Source organism: Mizuhopecten yessoensis, unplaced genomic scaffold (assembly GCF_002113885.1).
Source record: "Mizuhopecten yessoensis strain PY_sf001 unplaced genomic scaffold, ASM211388v2 scaffold10529, whole genome shotgun sequence".
Lineage (NCBI taxonomy): Eukaryota > Metazoa > Mollusca > Bivalvia > Pectinida > Pectinidae > Mizuhopecten > Mizuhopecten yessoensis.
Genome location: NW_018408592.1, coordinates 204,418 through 223,526, shown reverse-complemented (window position 1 = coordinate 223,526; position 19,109 = coordinate 204,418). Strand labels below are relative to the sequence as shown.

The window sequence follows — 19,109 nt, the reverse complement described above, 5'->3', positions numbered from 1 at the left end:
ACTATTGTATGAGGCTTGTGAACTACCGTTTGACACGTGTGAACTATTGTATGAGGCTTGTGAACTAACGTTTGACACTTGAGAACTATTGTATGAGGCTTGTGAACTAACGTTTGACACTTGAGAACTATTGTATGAGGCTTGTGAACTAACGTTTGACACTTGAGAACTATTGTATGAGGCTTGTGAACTACTGTTTGACACTCGTGAACTATTGTATGAGGCTTGTGAATACCGTTTGACACTTGAGAACTATTGTATGAGGCTTGTGAACTACTGTTTGACACTCGTGAACTATTGTATGAGGCTTGTGAATACCGTTTGACACTTGAGAACTATTGTATGAGGCTTGTGAACTACTATTTTACACTTGTGAACTATTGTATGAGGCTTGTGAACTACTGTTTGACACTCGTGAACTATTGTATGAGGCTTGTGAATACCGTTTGACACTTGAGAACTATTGTATGAGGCTTGTGAACTACTGTTTGACACTCGTGAACTATTGTATGAGGCTTGTGAACTACTGTTTGACACTCGTGAACTATTGTATGAGGCTTGTGAACTAACGTTTGACACTTGAGAACTATTGTATGAGGCTTGTGAACTACTGTTTGACACTCGTGAACTATTGTATGAGGCTTGTGAACTAACGTTTGACACTTGAGAACTATTGTATGAGGCTTGTGAACTACTGTTTGACACTCGTGAACTATTGTATGAGGCTTGTGAACTACTGTTTGACACTCGTGAACTATTGTATGAGGCTTGTGAACTAACGTTTGACACTTGAGAACTATTGTATGAGGCTTGTGAACTACCGTTTGACACGTGTGAACTATTGTATGAGGCTTGTGAACTAACGTTTGACACTTGAGAACTATTGTATGAGGCTTGTGAACTACTGTTTGACACTCGTGAACTATTGTATGAGGCTTGTGAACTACCATTTGACATTTGTGAAGTATAGTATGAGGCTTGTGAACTACCGTTTGACACGTGTGAACTATTGTATGAGGCTTGTGAACTACCGTTTGACACGTGTGAACTATTGTATGAGGCTTGTGAACTACTGTTTGACACTCGTGAACTATTGTATGAGGCTTGTGAATACCGTTTGACACTTGAGAACTATTGTATGAGGCTTGTGAACTAACGTTTGACACTTGAGAACTATTGTATGAGGCTTGTGAACTACTGTTTGACACTCGTGAACTATTGTATGAGGCTTGTGAACTACCCTTTGACATTTGTGAACTATAGTATGAGGCTTGTGAACTACCGTTTAATTTGATATTGTGTGCTACTGTATGATACTTTTGAACTACTGTTAATGTTGTGTCTTACTCTCGTGAGATTTCGCCAAAGGAGAATGTCTACTTCGTATTTCGTATTGAAACTTTCTCTAAATAAAACAATAATAACTAGAACTGTAAACCAAAGGCTAACTAATATCCCCGCTGCTATATAAATCAGAACTGTAAGCCAAAGGCTAACTAATACCCCTGCTGCTATATAAATCAGAACTGTAAGCCAAAGGCTAACTCATACCCCCGCTGCTATATAAATCAGAACTGCAAGCTAAAGGTTTACTTAGGTAAGGCATTGCAAAGCAATCCATAGTCTCCCACCGGTAATGATTTCTTTATTGACTGAGATGTACACTTATTTAAGTATACTGTTCACTGACATACTTCCTTCACTCCCTCCCCATGCCAAAAAATACTTACATACCAAATCTTGTTAGCCCAGATGAACCAGTTGTGCTAAAATTGTCCTATTAGTTAAGGAAAAGATGTCAGGATAAAGATTTTTAACAAAGAGCCATTACTCCTTAAAAAGGGTCGAAATGAAAAAAATACTAGCCTGATGCAAGACATCAGGAGGTAATTACAATATCTGTAAAGTTTCATTGAAATCTGCCTAGTAGTTTATGAGGTAGACAAAGGTTTATTCAACAAAGGACCATTACTCCTTTTAAAAAGGGCTGGAAGGAAAAAGTACTACTTGAATGCACAACATCAGGGGGCAGTTACCATATCTGTAAAAATTGTTGAAATTGGCCCGTAGATTAGGAAAAGTTGTCAGGACAAGACTTTTTCAATAAAGGGCCATAACCCCATAAAAACATGTTGGAAAAATATACCTGGATGCACAACATAAGGGGATAGTTATCATATCTTAAAACTTTTGTTGAAATTGGTCATATAGTCTTTGAGGAGGTTTTTTTCCAACAAAGGGCCATTACTCCAAAAAAAAGGGACAGATTGAAAAAACAAGAGGCCCAATGGGCCTGCATCGTTCACCTGGTATTAATCTCACACTTGTAATCTTAAAAGTTGACTAAAATACAGCTACAGGCAGAATATCAGTGTGACCTTGAATGTCAAACAATGACATTAGGTTGAAAGAGGGTCAAGGTCATTCATTTGAACAAATTTGGTAGCCCTGATTGCTACAGGCCAAATATCAGTACCCTAGGCATTTTGGTTATTGAGAAGAAGTTGTTTGAAGATTTTAAGACATTTGACACCTGTGACCTTGAAAGTTGGTCAAGGTCATTCATCTGAACAAACTTGGTAGCCCTTCATACTAGCATGCTACTGGCCAAATATCATCACCCTGGGCATTGTGGTTATTCAGAAGAAGTTGTTTAAAGGTTTTAAACATATTCGACCCCTGTGACCTTGAAAATGGATGAAGGTCATTTATTTGAACAAACTTGGTAGCCCTTCATCCCAGCATGCTACTGGCCAAATATCATCACCTTATAGGCCTCTTGGTTATTCAGAAGAAGTAGTTTAAATGTTTTGAACATATTTGACCCCTGTGACCTTGAATATAAGTCAAGGTCATTTATTTGAACAAACTTGGTAGCCCTTCATCCCAGCATGCTACTGGCCAAATATCATCACCCTAGGCCTATCGGTTATTCAGAAAAAGTTGTTGAAAGGTTTTAAACATATTTGACCCCTGTGACCTTGAATATAACCAAGGTCATTTATTTGAACAAACCCGGTAGCCCTATATCCCAGCATGTTACTGGCCAAATTTAGGCACCCTAGGCCTCTTGGTTATTCAGAAGAAGTTGTTTAAAGGTTTTAAACATATTTGACCCCTGTGACCTTGAATATAAATCAAGGTCATTTATTTAAACAAACTTTGTAACCCTTTATCCCAGCATGTTACTGGCCGAATTTAAGCACCCTAGGCTTATTGGTTATTCAGAAGAAGTTGTTTAAATGTTTTAAACATATTTGACCCCTGTGACCTAGATATAAGTCAAGGTCATGTATTTGAACAAAGTTGGTAGCCCTTCATCCCAGCATGAAACAGGCCAAATATCATCACCCCAGGCCTCTTGCTTATTCAGAAGAAGCTGTTTAACGAATTTGCCATATTTGACCCCTGTGACCTTGAAAATGGATGAAGGTCATTTATTTGAACAAACTTGGTAGCCCTTCATCCCAGCATGCTTCTGGCCAAATATCATCACCCTAGGCCTATCGGTTATTCAGAAGAAGTTGTTGAAAGGTTTTAAATATATTTGACCTCTGTGACCTTGAATATAAGTCCAGGTCATTTATTTGAACAAACATGGTAGCGCTTCATCCCAACATGCTTCTGGCCAAATAACATCACCCTAGGCCTTTTGGTTACTGAGAAGAAGTTGTTTAAAGTAAAATGTTGACGATGGAAGGACGACGGACGCCGCACCATGCCATAAGCTCACTTGGCCCTTTGGGCCAGGTGAGCTAAAATCCACCACGATGCACAACATCAGGTGGTAGTTATCATATGTGAATACTTTCTTTGAAATTTGACCATTACTTTAGAAGGAGTTGTCAAGACAATTTTTTGTAAAATGTTAGCCATTTTTTACCTACCTTCCGATCGATGAGAACCAGTTAACCAGCTGTGAAATGACCACTCTGTCATCAACCTGCAACAGTTTGATTGACAATGATATCTACTGATACGAAAGTTTTTGAAATGTAAATATTTGAAAATTATATATTTGAACATTAGCTGGTTAATCAGTAACAAAAGTTACAAGCTACCTAAACTGTCATATGTTCAACTTCTCTCCAAAGAGTTCTACACTGTAAAGTAACTAGCGTAAACTATCCTTGATGATTGAAATGTCCATCAGGTTGATTGAAAATACATTGAAAAGTACACAGGAATACATAAATAGATAACACTGTCAGACAATTAAGGATCCCTGTCCCACTGCACTGTAGTTTTCACTGTACACAGTAATTTTCATACTCAGAACACTGTTTTGGATAATATCTAGTTTATATCATCTTTATTACTTCTCAGAAAAGGCCAAGAAAGTTTTTTTCCAGAAAAGATCTATCAAAACTATCATAAAGTCATGCAGGAAAATAGTTTCCAACACTTAAACAGTTTTGGGCAGTGGTACGGGGTCCCTTAAAATCTGAAGCAATGATAAGATATGGTGTTAATGATNAAGATATGGTGTTAACGACAAGATATGGTGTTAATGATAAGATATGGTGTTAACGACAAGATANAATGATAAGATATGGTGTTAATGATAAGATATGGTGTTAATGATAAGATATGGTGTTAATGATAAGATATGGTGTTAACGACAAGATGTGGTGTTATAACCATAGACGTGATGTATAAGACACACAACCATCGATCAGTGTATATACTTACATTGCTATTTCACCAAACATCCAAAGAACCACACCTAATAATCTTTTGAATGGCTGTAAATAAAATAAACCCAGGTTATTTCTCAACAAAATTAATATCAAACTTCTTTTTTCATTGATCAGTATTTTGCAATTCAAACAAGAATCATCAATTGTGTGATTCAAGTTACAAAAGTCTGTTGTTCACATATCGCAAACCATAAACAGATTTAACCCTTTAGCCCCTAAGTAACTTTGGTAGAATCTACCATGCATTGATATGGAGGGGTCCATTATGGTCTACAGTGGTGAAAGGGTTAACTGTAGTAGTAGGGCCTACCTCTGCCGATAATCAATTCATATTAGTCTGTCAGATTGTACTATTAGTCTGTCAGATTGTACTATTCACAAGTGAGTATGTGTCCTGCATCATAATCTTCATNCGGCTTGCGTGCGGTTAGCGGTAGTCTAGCGTCTAGAAAGCGATCGTTCACCGTTCGAGCACTGTTCGTATGTTTCGTCTGTTTCGTTCGTATCAGCTAAATCGTTCCGTTCGGTTATTTCGACCGTCCCTATCGTCCAATTATTTCATTGGGTCGTTAGTTCGGCTCNATTTATTCGTGTACAACGACAATTTTCATGCAACCTTGAAATGTAAAAAGCCGCCATTTTGACTCCTGTGCAAAAGTCTGTGATGTCATGTACTTGTCCTAGGCGTGACATCATTATTGAAACAATTGAAACTTACAAGCAATCACAGGGCTGATAGGTCATATTACATGGGTTAATACGCAAAAATGTTTTATATTTCCATATATTTTATTTGGACTTTAAATCTAGATAAATTGTTAATGATTGTAGGGCTTTTGGACTTTGGACTAGAGTTATTTTTAATGATCGCTGCTTATCAATAGTTGTTAACCTGACATGAAATGTTCCCTTTAAGGGGCTATAAACTGAATCCTTTGTACTTACATTGATGAGATGTTCAGCCGAGCTTTCATCCTCCCCACTGTCACTCGACTCACACATACCCTGATAGTCCTTGAAGTTTATTCTTGTAACGAAAAGCAAACAAGAGCCTCAATTGGTGAACACATTACTTATTATATGCTATTTCAATGCTGTTGACAAACACAACTCACATTTTTTACTTTCCATGAAGGTCAAGGTCAAACAAACTTGAATAAACTTCATAGCAAGCAACATGCAATACATTGTACTAAAGGTTAAATATCATTACTGTACTATTTGAAGATTTGAACTTTAATTTCACTCATGCAGCCTTCAAAGATGGCCAAAGTGGTTTATTTATCTGTCAAAAATAGTTTGTAATCTCAGTAAGCTTCTTTTGTTCATTTTTAAGGTTAAATCAATTTCACCTTGTCACTTTAACTGAGGTCTAACAATACTTGAGACCAAATTTAGTCATTTCCCTCTCTACCACTGTGGAGAAGTAGCATTTTAACGGAAAACACAATGGACAAACGACAAGGCCAAATGATCTTAAGATATAACTTGGAGTTACAATACACGTGTATATATTCTAGGACAAAAAATGTATGTTTCACATTTGGTACTTACTCTTCAAATAAATGCCTGTTTATCATTTCCCTCATCATAGTCCCTCCATCAGCATCACCAAAGAAACCACCAATCTGGTACAAAGGTAAAATTTATTTTTGGTCTAATTTGATATTTATAGCAACCATTCATTTTCATTAACAAAGATTTTGAAGCTGAAGATTAAGAAAGTTTGACTTATTATCCAATTTTGTGAAATACACTTTAATCCATGGTGTTTACCACTGTAACAGAGTGCTGTAATGATTACATTCCGGTTAACTGCTGTAATTAATCTTGTATTCCAATGTGACTAGTCGTTTTTACTACAGTAATTGTCTTGTTATTGCTGTAATGAGTCTTGTTTACTGCTATAACTGGTCTTGTTACTACAGTAATTGTCTTGTTATTGCTGTAATTATTCTTGTTTACTGCTATAAGTAGTCTTGTTTACTACCTAATAAGTCTTGTTTACTGTTGTAATTAGTCTTGTTACTTCTGTAATTATTCTTGTTTACTGCTGTAATTAGTCTTGTTTATTGTTGTAATTAGTCTTGTTTACTGCTGTAATAAGTCTTGTTATTTCTGTAATTATTCTTGTTTACTGCTGTAATTAGTCTTGTTACTACTGTAATTAATCTTGTTTATTTCTGTAATAAGTCTTGTTTACTGTTGTAATTAGTCTTGTTACTTCTGTAATTATTCTTGTTTACTGCTGTAATAAGTCTTGTTTACTGCTGTAATTAGTCTTGTTTATTGTTGTAATTAGTCTTGTTGCTACTGTAATTAGTCTTGTTTACTGCTGTAATAAGTCTTGTTATTTCTGTAATTATTCTTGTTTACTGCTGTAATTAGTCTTGTTACTACTGTAATTAATCTTGTTTATTTCTGTAATAAGTCTTGTTTACTGTTGTAATTAGTCTTGTTACTTCTGTAATTATTCTTGTTTACTGCTGTAATAAGTCTTGTTTACTGCTGTAATTAGTCTTGTTTATTGTTGTAATTAGTCTTGTTACTACTGTAATTAGTCTTGTTTACTACCTAATAAGTCTTGTTTACTGTTGTAATTTGTCTTGTTACTTCTGTAATTATTCTTGTTTACTGCTGTAATTAGTCTTGTTACTACTGTAATTAATCTTTTTTTTTTTCTGTAATAAGTCTTGTTTACTGTTGTAATTAGTCTTCTTACTTCTGTAATTATTCTTGTATACTGCTGTAATAAGTCTTGTTTACTGCTATAACTAGTCTTGTTTACTGCTATAACTAGTCTTGCTTACTGCTGTAATTAGTCTTGTTACTACTGTAATTAATCTTGTTTACTTCTGTAAGTAGTCTTGTTTACTAACGAAGTTAGTCTTGCTTACTGCTATTATGAGTCTTGTTACTGCTGTAATTAGAAGTTTTAAATAACTATAAAAAAAACAATAAATAATATCATAATCTATCACTTACCTCGTTTGGATCTTTGCTCATCATCACATAACCATTGTTATCAAGTAAGTAGCAATTCACACGCTGTAACAAAACAAGAGTCATAATAGGCATGTATGGCTCCCCTGCTTTTAATCTCACACCTATAACCTTTAATGTGCACATCAGGTGAATACATAGAAATAGGCAAAATAAAGCTACAGGCAAAACATCAACACCCTGTGTCTTTTAGATACTTAGAAGAATTTATTTTTTGAATATCTTGTAAACATTTGAACCATGTGACCTTGAAAGTTTTGAGAGGAAGTTTTTCAAATATCTTAACATTTTTGAGGTCACTCGTTTGTACAAATTTGGTAGCCCTTCATCAAAGCACACAAATGGCCTAGTATCAGCCTGGGCAGTTTTGGTTATTTAGTGGCCTAGTATCAGCCTGGGCTGCAGTTTTGGTTACTTAGTGGCCTAGTATCAGCCTGGGCTGCAGTGTTGGTTACTTAGTGGCCTAGTATCAGCCTGGGCTGCGGTTTTGGTTACTTAGTGGCCTAGTATCAGCCTGGGCTGCAGTGTTGGTTACTTAGTGGCCTAGTATCAGCCTGGGCTGCGGTTTTGGTTACTTAGTGGCCTAGTATCAGCCTGGGCTGCGGTTTTGGTTACTTAGTGGCCTAGTATCAGCCTGGGGTGCAGTTTTGGTTACTTAGTGGCCTAGTATCAGCCTGGGGTGCAGTTTTGGTTACTTAGTGGCCTAGTATCAGCCTGGGCTGCGGTTTTGGTTACTTAGTGGCCTAGTATCAGCCTGGGCTGCAGTTGTGGAGATTAAGTGGCCTAGTATCTGCCTGGGCAGTTATGGTTATTAAGTGGCCTAGTATCAGCCTGGGCTGCAGTTTTGGTTACTGAGTGGCCTAGTATCAGCCTGGGCTGCAGTTGTGGAGATTAAGTGGCCTAGTATCTGCCTGGGCAGTTATGGTTATTAAGTGGCCTAGTATCAGCCTGGGCTGCAGTTTTGGTTACTTAGTAGCCTAGTATCAGCCTGGGCTGCAGTTTTGGTTACTTAGTGGCCTAGTAGCAGCCTGGGCTGCAGTTTTGGTTATTTAGTGGCCTAGTATCAGCCTGGGCTGCAGTTGTTGTGATTAAGTGGCCTAGTATCTGCCTGGGCAGTTATGGTTATTAAGTGGCCTAGTATCAGCCTGGGCAGTTTTGGTTATTAAGTGGCTTAGTATCAGCCTGGGCTGTAGTTTTGGTTATTAAAAGTGGCCTAGTATCAGCCTGGGCAGTTTTGGTTATTAAGTGACCTAGTATCAGCCTGGGCTGTAGTTTTGGTTATTAAGTGACCTAGTATCAGCCTGGGCAGTTTTGGTTATTAAGTGACCTAGTATCAGCCTGGGCTGTAGTTTTGGTTATAAAGTGGCCTAGTATCAGCCTGGGCTGTAGTTTTGGTTATTTAGTGGCCTAGTATCAGCCTGGGCTGCAGTTTTGGTGATTAAGTGGCCTAGTATCAGCCTGGGCTGTAGTTTTGGTTATTAAGTGACCTAGTATCAGCCTGGGCTGTAGTTTTGGTTATTAAGTGACCTAGTATCAGCCTGGGCTGTAGTTTTGGTTATTTAGTGGCCTAGTATCAGCCTGGGCTGCAGTTGTTGTGATTAAGTGGCCTAGTATCTGCCTGGGCAGTTATGGTTATTAAGTGGCCTAGTGAACCCTGTGACCTTTAAAGTTTTGAGAGGAAGTTTTTCAAATATCTTAACATTTTTGAGGTCACTCGTTTGTACAAATTTGGTAGCCCTTCATCAAAGCACACAAATGGCCTAGTATCAGCCTGGGCAGTTTTGGTTATAAAGTGGCCTAGTATCAGCCTGGGCTGTAGGTTTGGTTATTAAGTGGCCTAGTATCAGCCTGGGGTGCAGTTTTGGTTACTTAGTGGCCTAGTATCAGCCTGGGCTGCAGTTGTGGTGATTAAGTGGCCTAGTATCTGCCTGGGCAGTTATGGTTATTAAGTGGCCTAGTATCAGCCTGGGCAGTTTTGGTTATTAAGTGGACTAGTATCAGCCTGGGGTGCAGTTTTGGTTATTAAGTGACCTAGTATCAGCCTGGGCTGCGGTTTTGGTTATTAAGTGGCCTAGTATCAGCCTGGGGTGCAGTTTTGGTTATTAAGTGGCCTAGTATCAGCCTGAGTGCAGTTTTGGTTATTAAGTGGCCTAGTATCAGCCTGGGCTGCAGTTTCGGTGATTAAGTGGCCTAGTATCAGCCTGGGCTGTAGTTTTGGTTATTAAGTGGCCTAGTATCAGCCTGAGTGCAGTTTTGGTTAAGTATCAGCCTGGGCAGTTTTGGTTATAAAGTGGCCTAGTATCAGCCTGGGCTGCAGTTTCGGTGATTAGGTGGCCTAGTATCAGCCTGGGCTGTAGTTTTGGTTATTAAGTGGCCTAGTATCAACCTGGGCTGCTGTTTTGGTTATTAAGTGGCCTAGTATCAGCCTGGGCTGTAGTTCTGGTTATTAAGTGACCTAGTATCAGCCTGGGCTGCAGTTTTGGTTATTATTAAGTGGCCTAGTATCAGCCTGGGCTGTTTTGGTTATTAAGTGGCCTAGTATCAGCCTGAGTGCAGTTTTGGTTATTAAGTGGCCTAGTATCTGCCTGGGCTGCAGTTTCGGTGATTAAGTGGCCTAGTATCAGCCTGGGCTGTAGTTCTGGTTATTAAGTGACCTAGTATCAGCCTGGGCTGCAGTTTTGGTTATTAAGTGGCCCAGTATCAGCCTGGGCTGCAGTTTTGGTTATTAAGTGGCCCAGTATCAGCCTGGGCTGCAGTTTTGGTTATTAAGTGGCCCAGTATCAGCCTGGGCTGCAGTTTTGGTTATTAAGTGGCCCAGTATCAGCCTGGGCTGCAGTTTTGGTTATTAAGTGGCCTAGTATCTGCCTGGGCTGTAGTTTTGGTTATTAAGTGGCCTAGTATCAACCTGGGCTGCTGTTTTGGTTATTAAGTGGCCTAGTATCAGCCTGAGAGCAGGTTTGGTTATTAAGTGGCCTAGTATCAGCCTGGGCTGTAGTTCTGGTTATTAAGTGACCTAGTATCAGCCTGGGCTGCAGTTTTGGTTATTAAGTGGCCCAGTATCAGCCTGGGCTGCAGTTTTGGTTATTAAGTGGCCCAGTATCAGCCTGGGCTGCAGTTTTGGTTATTAAGTGGCCCAGTATCAGCCTGGGCTGCAGTTTTGGTTATTAAGTGGCCTAGTATCTGCCTGGGCTGTAGTTTTGGTTATTAAGTGGCCTAGTATCTGCCTGGGCTGTAGTTTTGGTTATTTAGTGGCCTAGTATCAGCCTGGACAGTTTTGGTTATCAAGTGGCTTAGTATCAGCCTGGGCTGCAGTTTTGGTTATTAAGTGGCCCAGTATCAGCCTGGGCTGCAGTTTTGGTTATTAAGTGGCCCAGTATCAGCCTGGGCTGCAGTTTTGGTTATTAAGTGGCCCAGTATCAGCCTGGGCTGCAGTTTTGGTTATTAAGTGGCCCAGTATCAGCCTGGGCTGCAGTTTTGGTTATTAAGTGGCCCAGTATCAGCCTGGGCTGCAGTTTTGGTTATTAAGTGGCCTAGTATCTGCCTGGGCTGCAGTTTTGGTTATTAAGTGGCTTAGTATCAGCCTGGACAGTTATGGTTATTAAGTGGCCTAGTATCAGCCTGGACAGTTTGGGTTATTAAGTGGCCTAGAACCAGCCTGTGCTGCAGTATTGGTTATTAAGTGGCCTAGTATCAGCCTGGACAGTTTTGGTTATCAAGTGGCTTAGTATCAGCCTGGGCTGCAGTTTTGGTTATTAAGTGGCCTAGTATCAGCCTGGGCTGCAGTTTTGGTTATTTAGTGGCCTAGTATCAGCCTGGACAGTTTTGGTTATTAAGTGGCCTAGTATCAGCCTGGGCAGTTTTGGTTATTAGGTGGCCTAGTATCTGTCTGGAGTGCAGTTTTGTTTATCAAGTAGAGTTGCTTAAATATTTCAACAAATTTAACTGCTGTAACCTTAAATAATAATAATAATTGGAGGTTCTTATATATCATTTTTATCACAACCTTGTTGGTAGGTTGTCTCAAGGTGGTTCACAAATTATCATCCGTGGTTATAGGGCCTTTGCAACCAGCCAATATCTTTCTCACCCTCCTGGGGAGCATATATAGCCAGTGCTGCCATTTCGGCGCTCACAGCTAGCATTCAACAGTTTTAGCAGTACCCAACCAGGTACTCATTTACAGCTGAGTAGACTGGAACAAGTGGAGTAAAGTATCTTGTTCAAAGATACAACACAGTGCCTTGACGTGACTTGAACCTGCATCCCTTCGGTCACGAGCTCGGCATCCTTCCAATAGAATTCCGTACCACTTAAGGAATTAATTAAGATTATTAATTTTAACAAAGGTAGCCCTTCATCCCAGCATTCTACTAGTCAGATACCCTAACATAAGTATTGTCCACACACCTCAAATATTCATTTTTAAAGTAGATCGCTTTTGATCGCTTTTGCTTTTTCTAGTTCTATGGTAACACTTAATCACATTGCCAGCGGCTTCACCAGATAGCCCACAGAGGGCATTATTCATTGTGAAAAAATGGGCGATATACAAGAAATTATAGTGCATCAAGACATTATGCTGTACAGGTAACACAGACTGACTGTAGGATTTACTTACATTATCTCGACACGTTAATTCACAGTTGGTAAAGTTTCCACATTTCTGGATTATATCTCCAATTTTCTTCTGAATTTCCTGGTACTTTATCTGAAGTCCAAGGACCATTGGGAAAAAGTCTTTGGTCGGCCCTACTTGGGCGTTGTTTAATTCCAGTGGTATACTGATTGTAACGACGTTGTTCTCGTCCCCTGTGTACGCTGTGGACACCAAGACAAATTGAAGATTCAACAAACTTTGTATCATACATGAAGATTCAATCATAATTAACTATTGTATTTTTAAGATAATTTCAGGAAATATGTAAATTCCTGTGTATTACTACGATCACTTAAGATGTATCTCTAAAAAAAATCTTCAGGTTGGTAAGTATGGATTATGAATTCTTTTTACACAACCAATACAATTTTCTATGTGACGTTTTGATGGCTTGTACGATATGTACACTGTCACCTTCATCAAAAAAATGACCAGTGAAGCGAATGCACACAAGGGTGTAAAATGGGTACGAGTTGTCCACAAAATCGATGTCAATTTCGGCTATGCTGTAACAGTCAAAACAAATCTTATTGGTTGTGTAAAAAGAACTTCTCATAAACACTTATGATGTATTCTTTGTAACTCATCAGTACTGAGTTTTAAAGGCATGAATTCAATTAATACATATGGTTCAACACTGGTTGTCAGATATACACCTGGGTATTATTTAAAATATTTCGTCTCATCCATATGTAACAGCTAGGTCACTATTTTAAACAAGTTAAACACTAGGTATAAAGCTGTTAGATCATTGCACTAACCTTCACCAATTGGCATGGAGAATGTGAAGTTGTAGCCATCTTGTATTCGCCCCTCCACTGCACGTTTGTAGTACATACTGTCAACTGTCCGTTCATTCAAGTTGATGAACTCTCTAATGAGGAGGTACAGAAGGTGGATCAGGCGAAGGAGACAAATTATTTGTATGGTTACATCATCACAATTCAACAAAGCAGAATTTAATATAGTATTTTGCATCAAAAATGTCTGGTAAAAATATAGTTAGCTTTTGAGTGAAAATAACTGCATGACATGTGTGATTATGAGCCGCCTCAATGTAAAATGCATTATATATACTTGACATAATGTCAATCTGAGTGTAAAACTGGATGACAAAATTTACACCACATCTTTAATTTTGTTAGTCATACGGTAAGCTCTAGTGTAAAACTGTACTTGAAAGTGGTAGTCCTGAGTTTATTAATTATATGCTTGAATTTTGGCTATTATTAAAAAAAATCCCAGATGGTTTATAATATAGTGGTCATGCACAGATAACCTGATTCCTCATGGCCCAACGATCACAACTTCAACAAACGTTCAAGTTCATGAGTAGCCAAATTATGAAATTCTCTTATAACCTTTTCACCACTGTAGACCATAATGGACTCATCCAGATCAATGCTTGGTAGAGTCTACTTAAGTTACATAGGGAGGGAAGGGTAGAATTGGGTATAAATACAGTAGCTGCCCCTAACAGTTGTTACTTACTGAGTGGTTGGGAAGAGATCTGTGTTGAGAAATCGTGTGAGGCCACTTTTGGTGCCCAGGAATATCAACGCAATTCCATATCTGTTGAACAGAAAAATTATAGACATTATTGACATTATTGACACATATCCAGCTGAAATATTCATGGCATACTTCACCTTCACATACCAATTAACAAACAAATCTTAATGCAAAGAAACCAATCAACAGACACAACTTGAGCAATCTCTTAAAAAAGATATTCACTACCTTAATCCCTCAGCTAACAGGGTTGCACAATAAAACAATCTTTTGTAAATGCTAATTTTGATATGATATATTGAGATAAAACATGACAATGTACACTAGAAAACTATCACATTGCCATGGGCCAGCTCTGATAAAGTAAATACAGTTACACTATAAAAGTATCACATTGCCATTGGTCAGCTCTGATCAGGCAAATACAGTTACACTAGAAAAGTATCGCATTGCCATCGGCCAGCTCTGATCAGGTAAATAGAGTTACACTAGAACACTATCACATTGCCATTGACCCGCTCTGATCAGGTAAATACAGTGACACTAGAAAAGTATCACATTGACATTGGCCAGCTCTGATTAGGTAAATACAGTTACACTAGAACACTATCACATTGCCATTGGTCAGCTCTGATCAGGCAAATACAATTACACTAGAAAAGTATCGCACTGCCATTGGCCAGCTCTGATCAGATGAATACAGTTACACTAGAACACTACTACATTGCCATTGACCAGCTCTGATCAGGTAAATAGAGTTACACTAGAACACTATCACATTGCCATTGACCAGCTCTGATCAGGGAAATACAGTTACACTAGAAAAGTATCGCATTGCCATCGGCCAGCTCTGATCAGGTAAATACGGTTACACTAGAAAAGTATCACGTTGCCTTTGGCCAGCTCTGATCAGGTAATTTCAGTTACACTAGAAAAGTATCATATTGCCATTGGCCAGCTCTGATTAGGTAAATACAGTTACACTAGAACACTATCACATTGCAATTGACCAGCTCTGATCAGGTAAATACATTTACCCTAGAAAACTATCACATTGCCATGGGCCAGCTCTGATAAAGTAAATACAGTTACACTATAAAAGTATCACATTGCCATTGGTGAGCTCTGATCAGGCAAATACAATTACACTAGAAAAGTATCGCATTGCAATTGGCCAGCTCTGATCAGGTAATTTCAGTTACACTAGAAAAGTATCGCATTGCAATTGGCCAGCTCTGATCAGGTAAATAGAGTTACACTAGAACACTATCACATTGCCATTGACCAGCTCTGATCAGGGAAATACAGTTACACTAGAAAAGTATCGCATTGCCATCGGCCAGCTCTGATCAGGTAAATACAGCTACACTAGAAAACTATCACATTGCCATTAGCCAGCTCTGATCAGGTAAATACGGTTACACTAGAAAAGTATCACGTTGCCTTTGGCCAGCTCTGATCAGGTAATTTCAGTTACACTAGAAAAGTATCATATTGCCATTGGCCAGCTCTGATTAGGTAAATACAGTTACACTAGAACACTATCACATTGCCATTGACCCGCTCTGATCAGGTAAATACAGTAACACTAGAAAACTATCACATTGCCATTGGTCAGCTCTGATCAGGTAAATACATTTACCCTAGAAAACTATCACATTGCCATGGGCCAGCTCTGATAAAGTAAATACAGTTACACTATAAAAGTATCACATTGCCATTGGTCAGCTCTGATCAAGCAAATACAGTTACACTAGAAAAGTATCACATTGCCATTGGCCAGCTCCCATGTCAATAAAAGTGCACCTAGATACCAGTACTATCACGCTGTCAGCTCTCAGGTACAAACAAAGTACACTAGAATATCAAATTGACAATGCTATAAAGGTAAAATGTTTAACTTGAAAACTATGACACTGAAAAAGTTCGGGTAAAATAGTAAATGAATGTATATCAGTATTACATTGATAATGTTTGGAGATTGATTGCACATGAATATGACAGTTTTAAGAAAAATAACACATACATTTTTACTCAAATCACAGGTAATATTAGAAAGGTAATCACTGACTAGTCTTTAAACCTCATTTAAATATGTATATACATGTATCTGTCCCAGCATGAATATATTTTGTTTGCGTAAGTTTCATGACATTAGACTTTGATGTTGACAAAACTTGTACAGTGTAATGAATATTCATTTGTTAATTTTTTATTTCCTAGACAAATTAATTTGTCTTACAATCTAAATGAGATGTGCTCTGTTTTTTTGAGGCTGAATCTAAACAAATGAAATCTAGGAGTTAATTTGTGCAGACGGTTTCACATGTTTTACTGCTGCACATCCATAGAAACCTTGTGGCCATGTACGTACTTATGCTACTATACTGTTGACACATTTATTTTTGTGAGAGATTAAGTCTCTCGTAATTCTTGGGGAGACTAGCTAATAAATTGAAACGTTTCCGTTTTCGCGAAAATTACTTAATCTATCCAACCACCTGACTGCTTCTACCAACTTAGTCCCAAAGTGTTTTTATCAATAATCCACTTATAAAGCGTATTTTCTAATTTGAGTTTTTTTTATGTAAAACCAATTTGCGTGATGTATTTTCAATACCTACACCCATCTTTGTAGCTCAAAAACAAAGGATTAAAAAAATCCTGCATTCCCTATCCTGCGTGACCTATATTGACAATAGAGACACGAGTGATCTCCCTTCTGTTTCCTTTTATAAAGCCGCCTTACTTTGGGGTCATGTATATACATAAAATGTTTTAATGCACACTCAATTATCGTTTTCTGGTATTGTTACATGTTTAATGCTCCTTAGTGAGTCTTACTGAGAATAAGTCCTACCCGTAATTGCAGTTACAGTTATTGACTTAAGGACAGCGAGTCTATCGGTGATAATCACACTGTGCTGTCGGGGTGACACAAAATGAGTGCCCGGTTCATCTAACAGACTAGACATGTATCCATGTAACATCATAGATTTTGAGATGCAAAACAAATTGTTAAAATAAAAAGATTTTATCAAGTCTAGAGTACCACAAGCAGACAAAGAGTAAGGCATGCTGCAAACAAGATTTTCATCCACATTCAAAGGAAATCAACCAGAAAAATTCTTATAAATAGAATGTCTAAAGTAAAATTCTTATATGCATAACAAAAAACCCATTTTTAATTCAAATTTGAATTAAAAGGTCTCAAAAAATAAATTAAACTAAAACAATGAAACTTTAATACAGGCATTTTTATAGGACTAATTTAGTACCGACGTCTTTACTAAATAATTCCCTAGATCATGCAACATTTCCACTTTCAGCAATAATCCCACCAGTGTACTGAAAATCAACCCTTTTATATTGCTAATTAGGTAAACTTCCTTGTACTGACTTGGTAGTCATTATCATCGACCATAACAGTCATAACTTGATAATATATATATATGTATATTTGTTCAAAGTATAATTTGTCCAAGATTATTTTTGGGTGATATCCTTTGATCGGATAGATATTTTTATTTGAGGAAGCAAAGGTCAACAGAACATGGCCTTCAAGAAAACATGGCCTTTAAGAAAAATTGCAGGAAAGACAAGTCTTTGAGGTTTTTAGTAATAGGCAGAAGTTTACATAACAGAACAAAACAGAAACTAAGAAGTGATTAGGTCACATTGACTCTACCCAAACTACACACCTGAAAATCTACAGGTAACAATACACAATGCCTCATATTTTCTGATAATAACACTACTTTCTGATATTATATGAATAAAGCAAAATTGGTAAAAGGTTTTATTCTCATTAATTTCTTGATATTTTTGTTCAGCATATAAAATGAGAAAACACATACAATTACCTCCCCTATCCAGATCAAATGCCTAGCCATTTGTAGTAACTCATTCACCCCTGAAGACAAATTTGAACTCTTCCTATTCAAAGGTTGGAATAGTTCAGTATGAAATTTCAAGGGTGAATGAGTTAACAGTGTAACACAAACTTTCCTAAAAATTGTAATAGGGACTGAAATGTAAAGTTATTACTGATTTGTTTTAATTTTCACGAAAACTTCTAAGTTCCATAAATGCAAGAATATCTAACCCTCATATAGATATGCTTTCTTGTGTCCCTAATTTTGTTCTTGTTCATTTTTCAATAGTCATTAATTCGCGAAAAACAAAGAAATTTTTAACATTACAAATTATTAATAAAACACAGAGATGGAATTCTAGAACTAGAACGTAAACACTTCACTTAGAACTTCTAACATATACCTTACCTGCATGTTGCAGAGAATTCAACCAAATTTTATATACAACACGAACCAAACCAGTTAGTTATCTAACAGTTAGTAGCTAAGTCTACGACCAGTGTTGACAGAAATTTTTTACGATTATTTTTTCAAATTATTGGTCCTGAATATTTTAGAATAACAATTTTTTCACAAAAAAATAAAAATATATCTCTGTTATTTAGACAAGATTTCTGTAAACACTGTTTTGATGTTACCATAGATCCCAAACAAACAATAGAGGTCAGAGGTCAGAAAGGAAGAGAGAGAGTCTCAGACCGATGATGCAAAGTTGTACGTACTTATTTCCGAAAAGCTGGACAGAGAAATTGGATGCATAGTAGCTGAAAGGGGAAAAACACAACACAGAAGATAAGACAACAATTCTGTGGTCGTGAAGAATGTGGAATGTGTGATAGACATTCATGTAACATCAGTGTTTCAAAAAGAAATGTGAAATATATTCCGGCTATCCTTAAAATGCGTAAGCACCACCAGAATGTGACGGACAGGTGATCATACAATGTCAATTGTAAGAAATCATTACATGTATGTACAAGTTTGACAATCTGTTTAATCCATACAATTTGTGCCATAAAAGTTGTCCAAGTTGTTTTTCTACTGGAACTGACTGACACAACAAGAGGCCCAATGGGCCTGCATAGCTCACCTGTTATTAATCTAACACTTGTAATCTTAAGATTTCATAAGAACCTATTACAAGATTTAAACATATGACGCCTCTGACCTTGATTGTTGAACAAGGACATTAGGTTGAAAGTGGATCAAGGTCATTCATTTGAACTAACATGGTAGTCCTTCATCCCAGCATGCTACAGGCCCAATTTCAGTACCCTGGGCCTTTTGCTTATTGAAAAGAAGTCGCTTGAAGATTTTAAGACATTTGACCCTGTGACCTTGAAAGTTGGTCAAGGTCATTCA

General features: G+C 37.6%; 1 protein-coding gene across 1 annotated transcript in view; it reads right to left on the bottom strand.

Moving 5' to 3' along the window:
• LOC110460993 (voltage-dependent calcium channel subunit alpha-2/delta-3-like) overlaps window positions 1-19,109 on the bottom strand; it is a 50,807-nt gene that overhangs the window by 11,754 nt on the left and 19,944 nt on the right. Inside the window, exons 12-20 of the mRNA XM_021514252.1 lie at window positions 18,470-18,511; window positions 13,852-13,932; window positions 13,122-13,234; window positions 12,322-12,521; window positions 7,686-7,748; window positions 6,255-6,328; window positions 5,646-5,727; window positions 4,693-4,745; window positions 3,888-3,943 (exon numbers count right to left, since the gene is read on the bottom strand). Coding sequence (XP_021369927.1) covers window positions 3,888-3,943; window positions 4,693-4,745; window positions 5,646-5,727; window positions 6,255-6,328; window positions 7,686-7,748; window positions 12,322-12,521; window positions 13,122-13,234; window positions 13,852-13,932; window positions 18,470-18,511 — 764 coding nt within the window. The remainder of the gene's footprint in view (window positions 1-3,887; window positions 3,944-4,692; window positions 4,746-5,645; window positions 5,728-6,254; window positions 6,329-7,685; window positions 7,749-12,321; window positions 12,522-13,121; window positions 13,235-13,851; window positions 13,933-18,469; window positions 18,512-19,109) is intronic.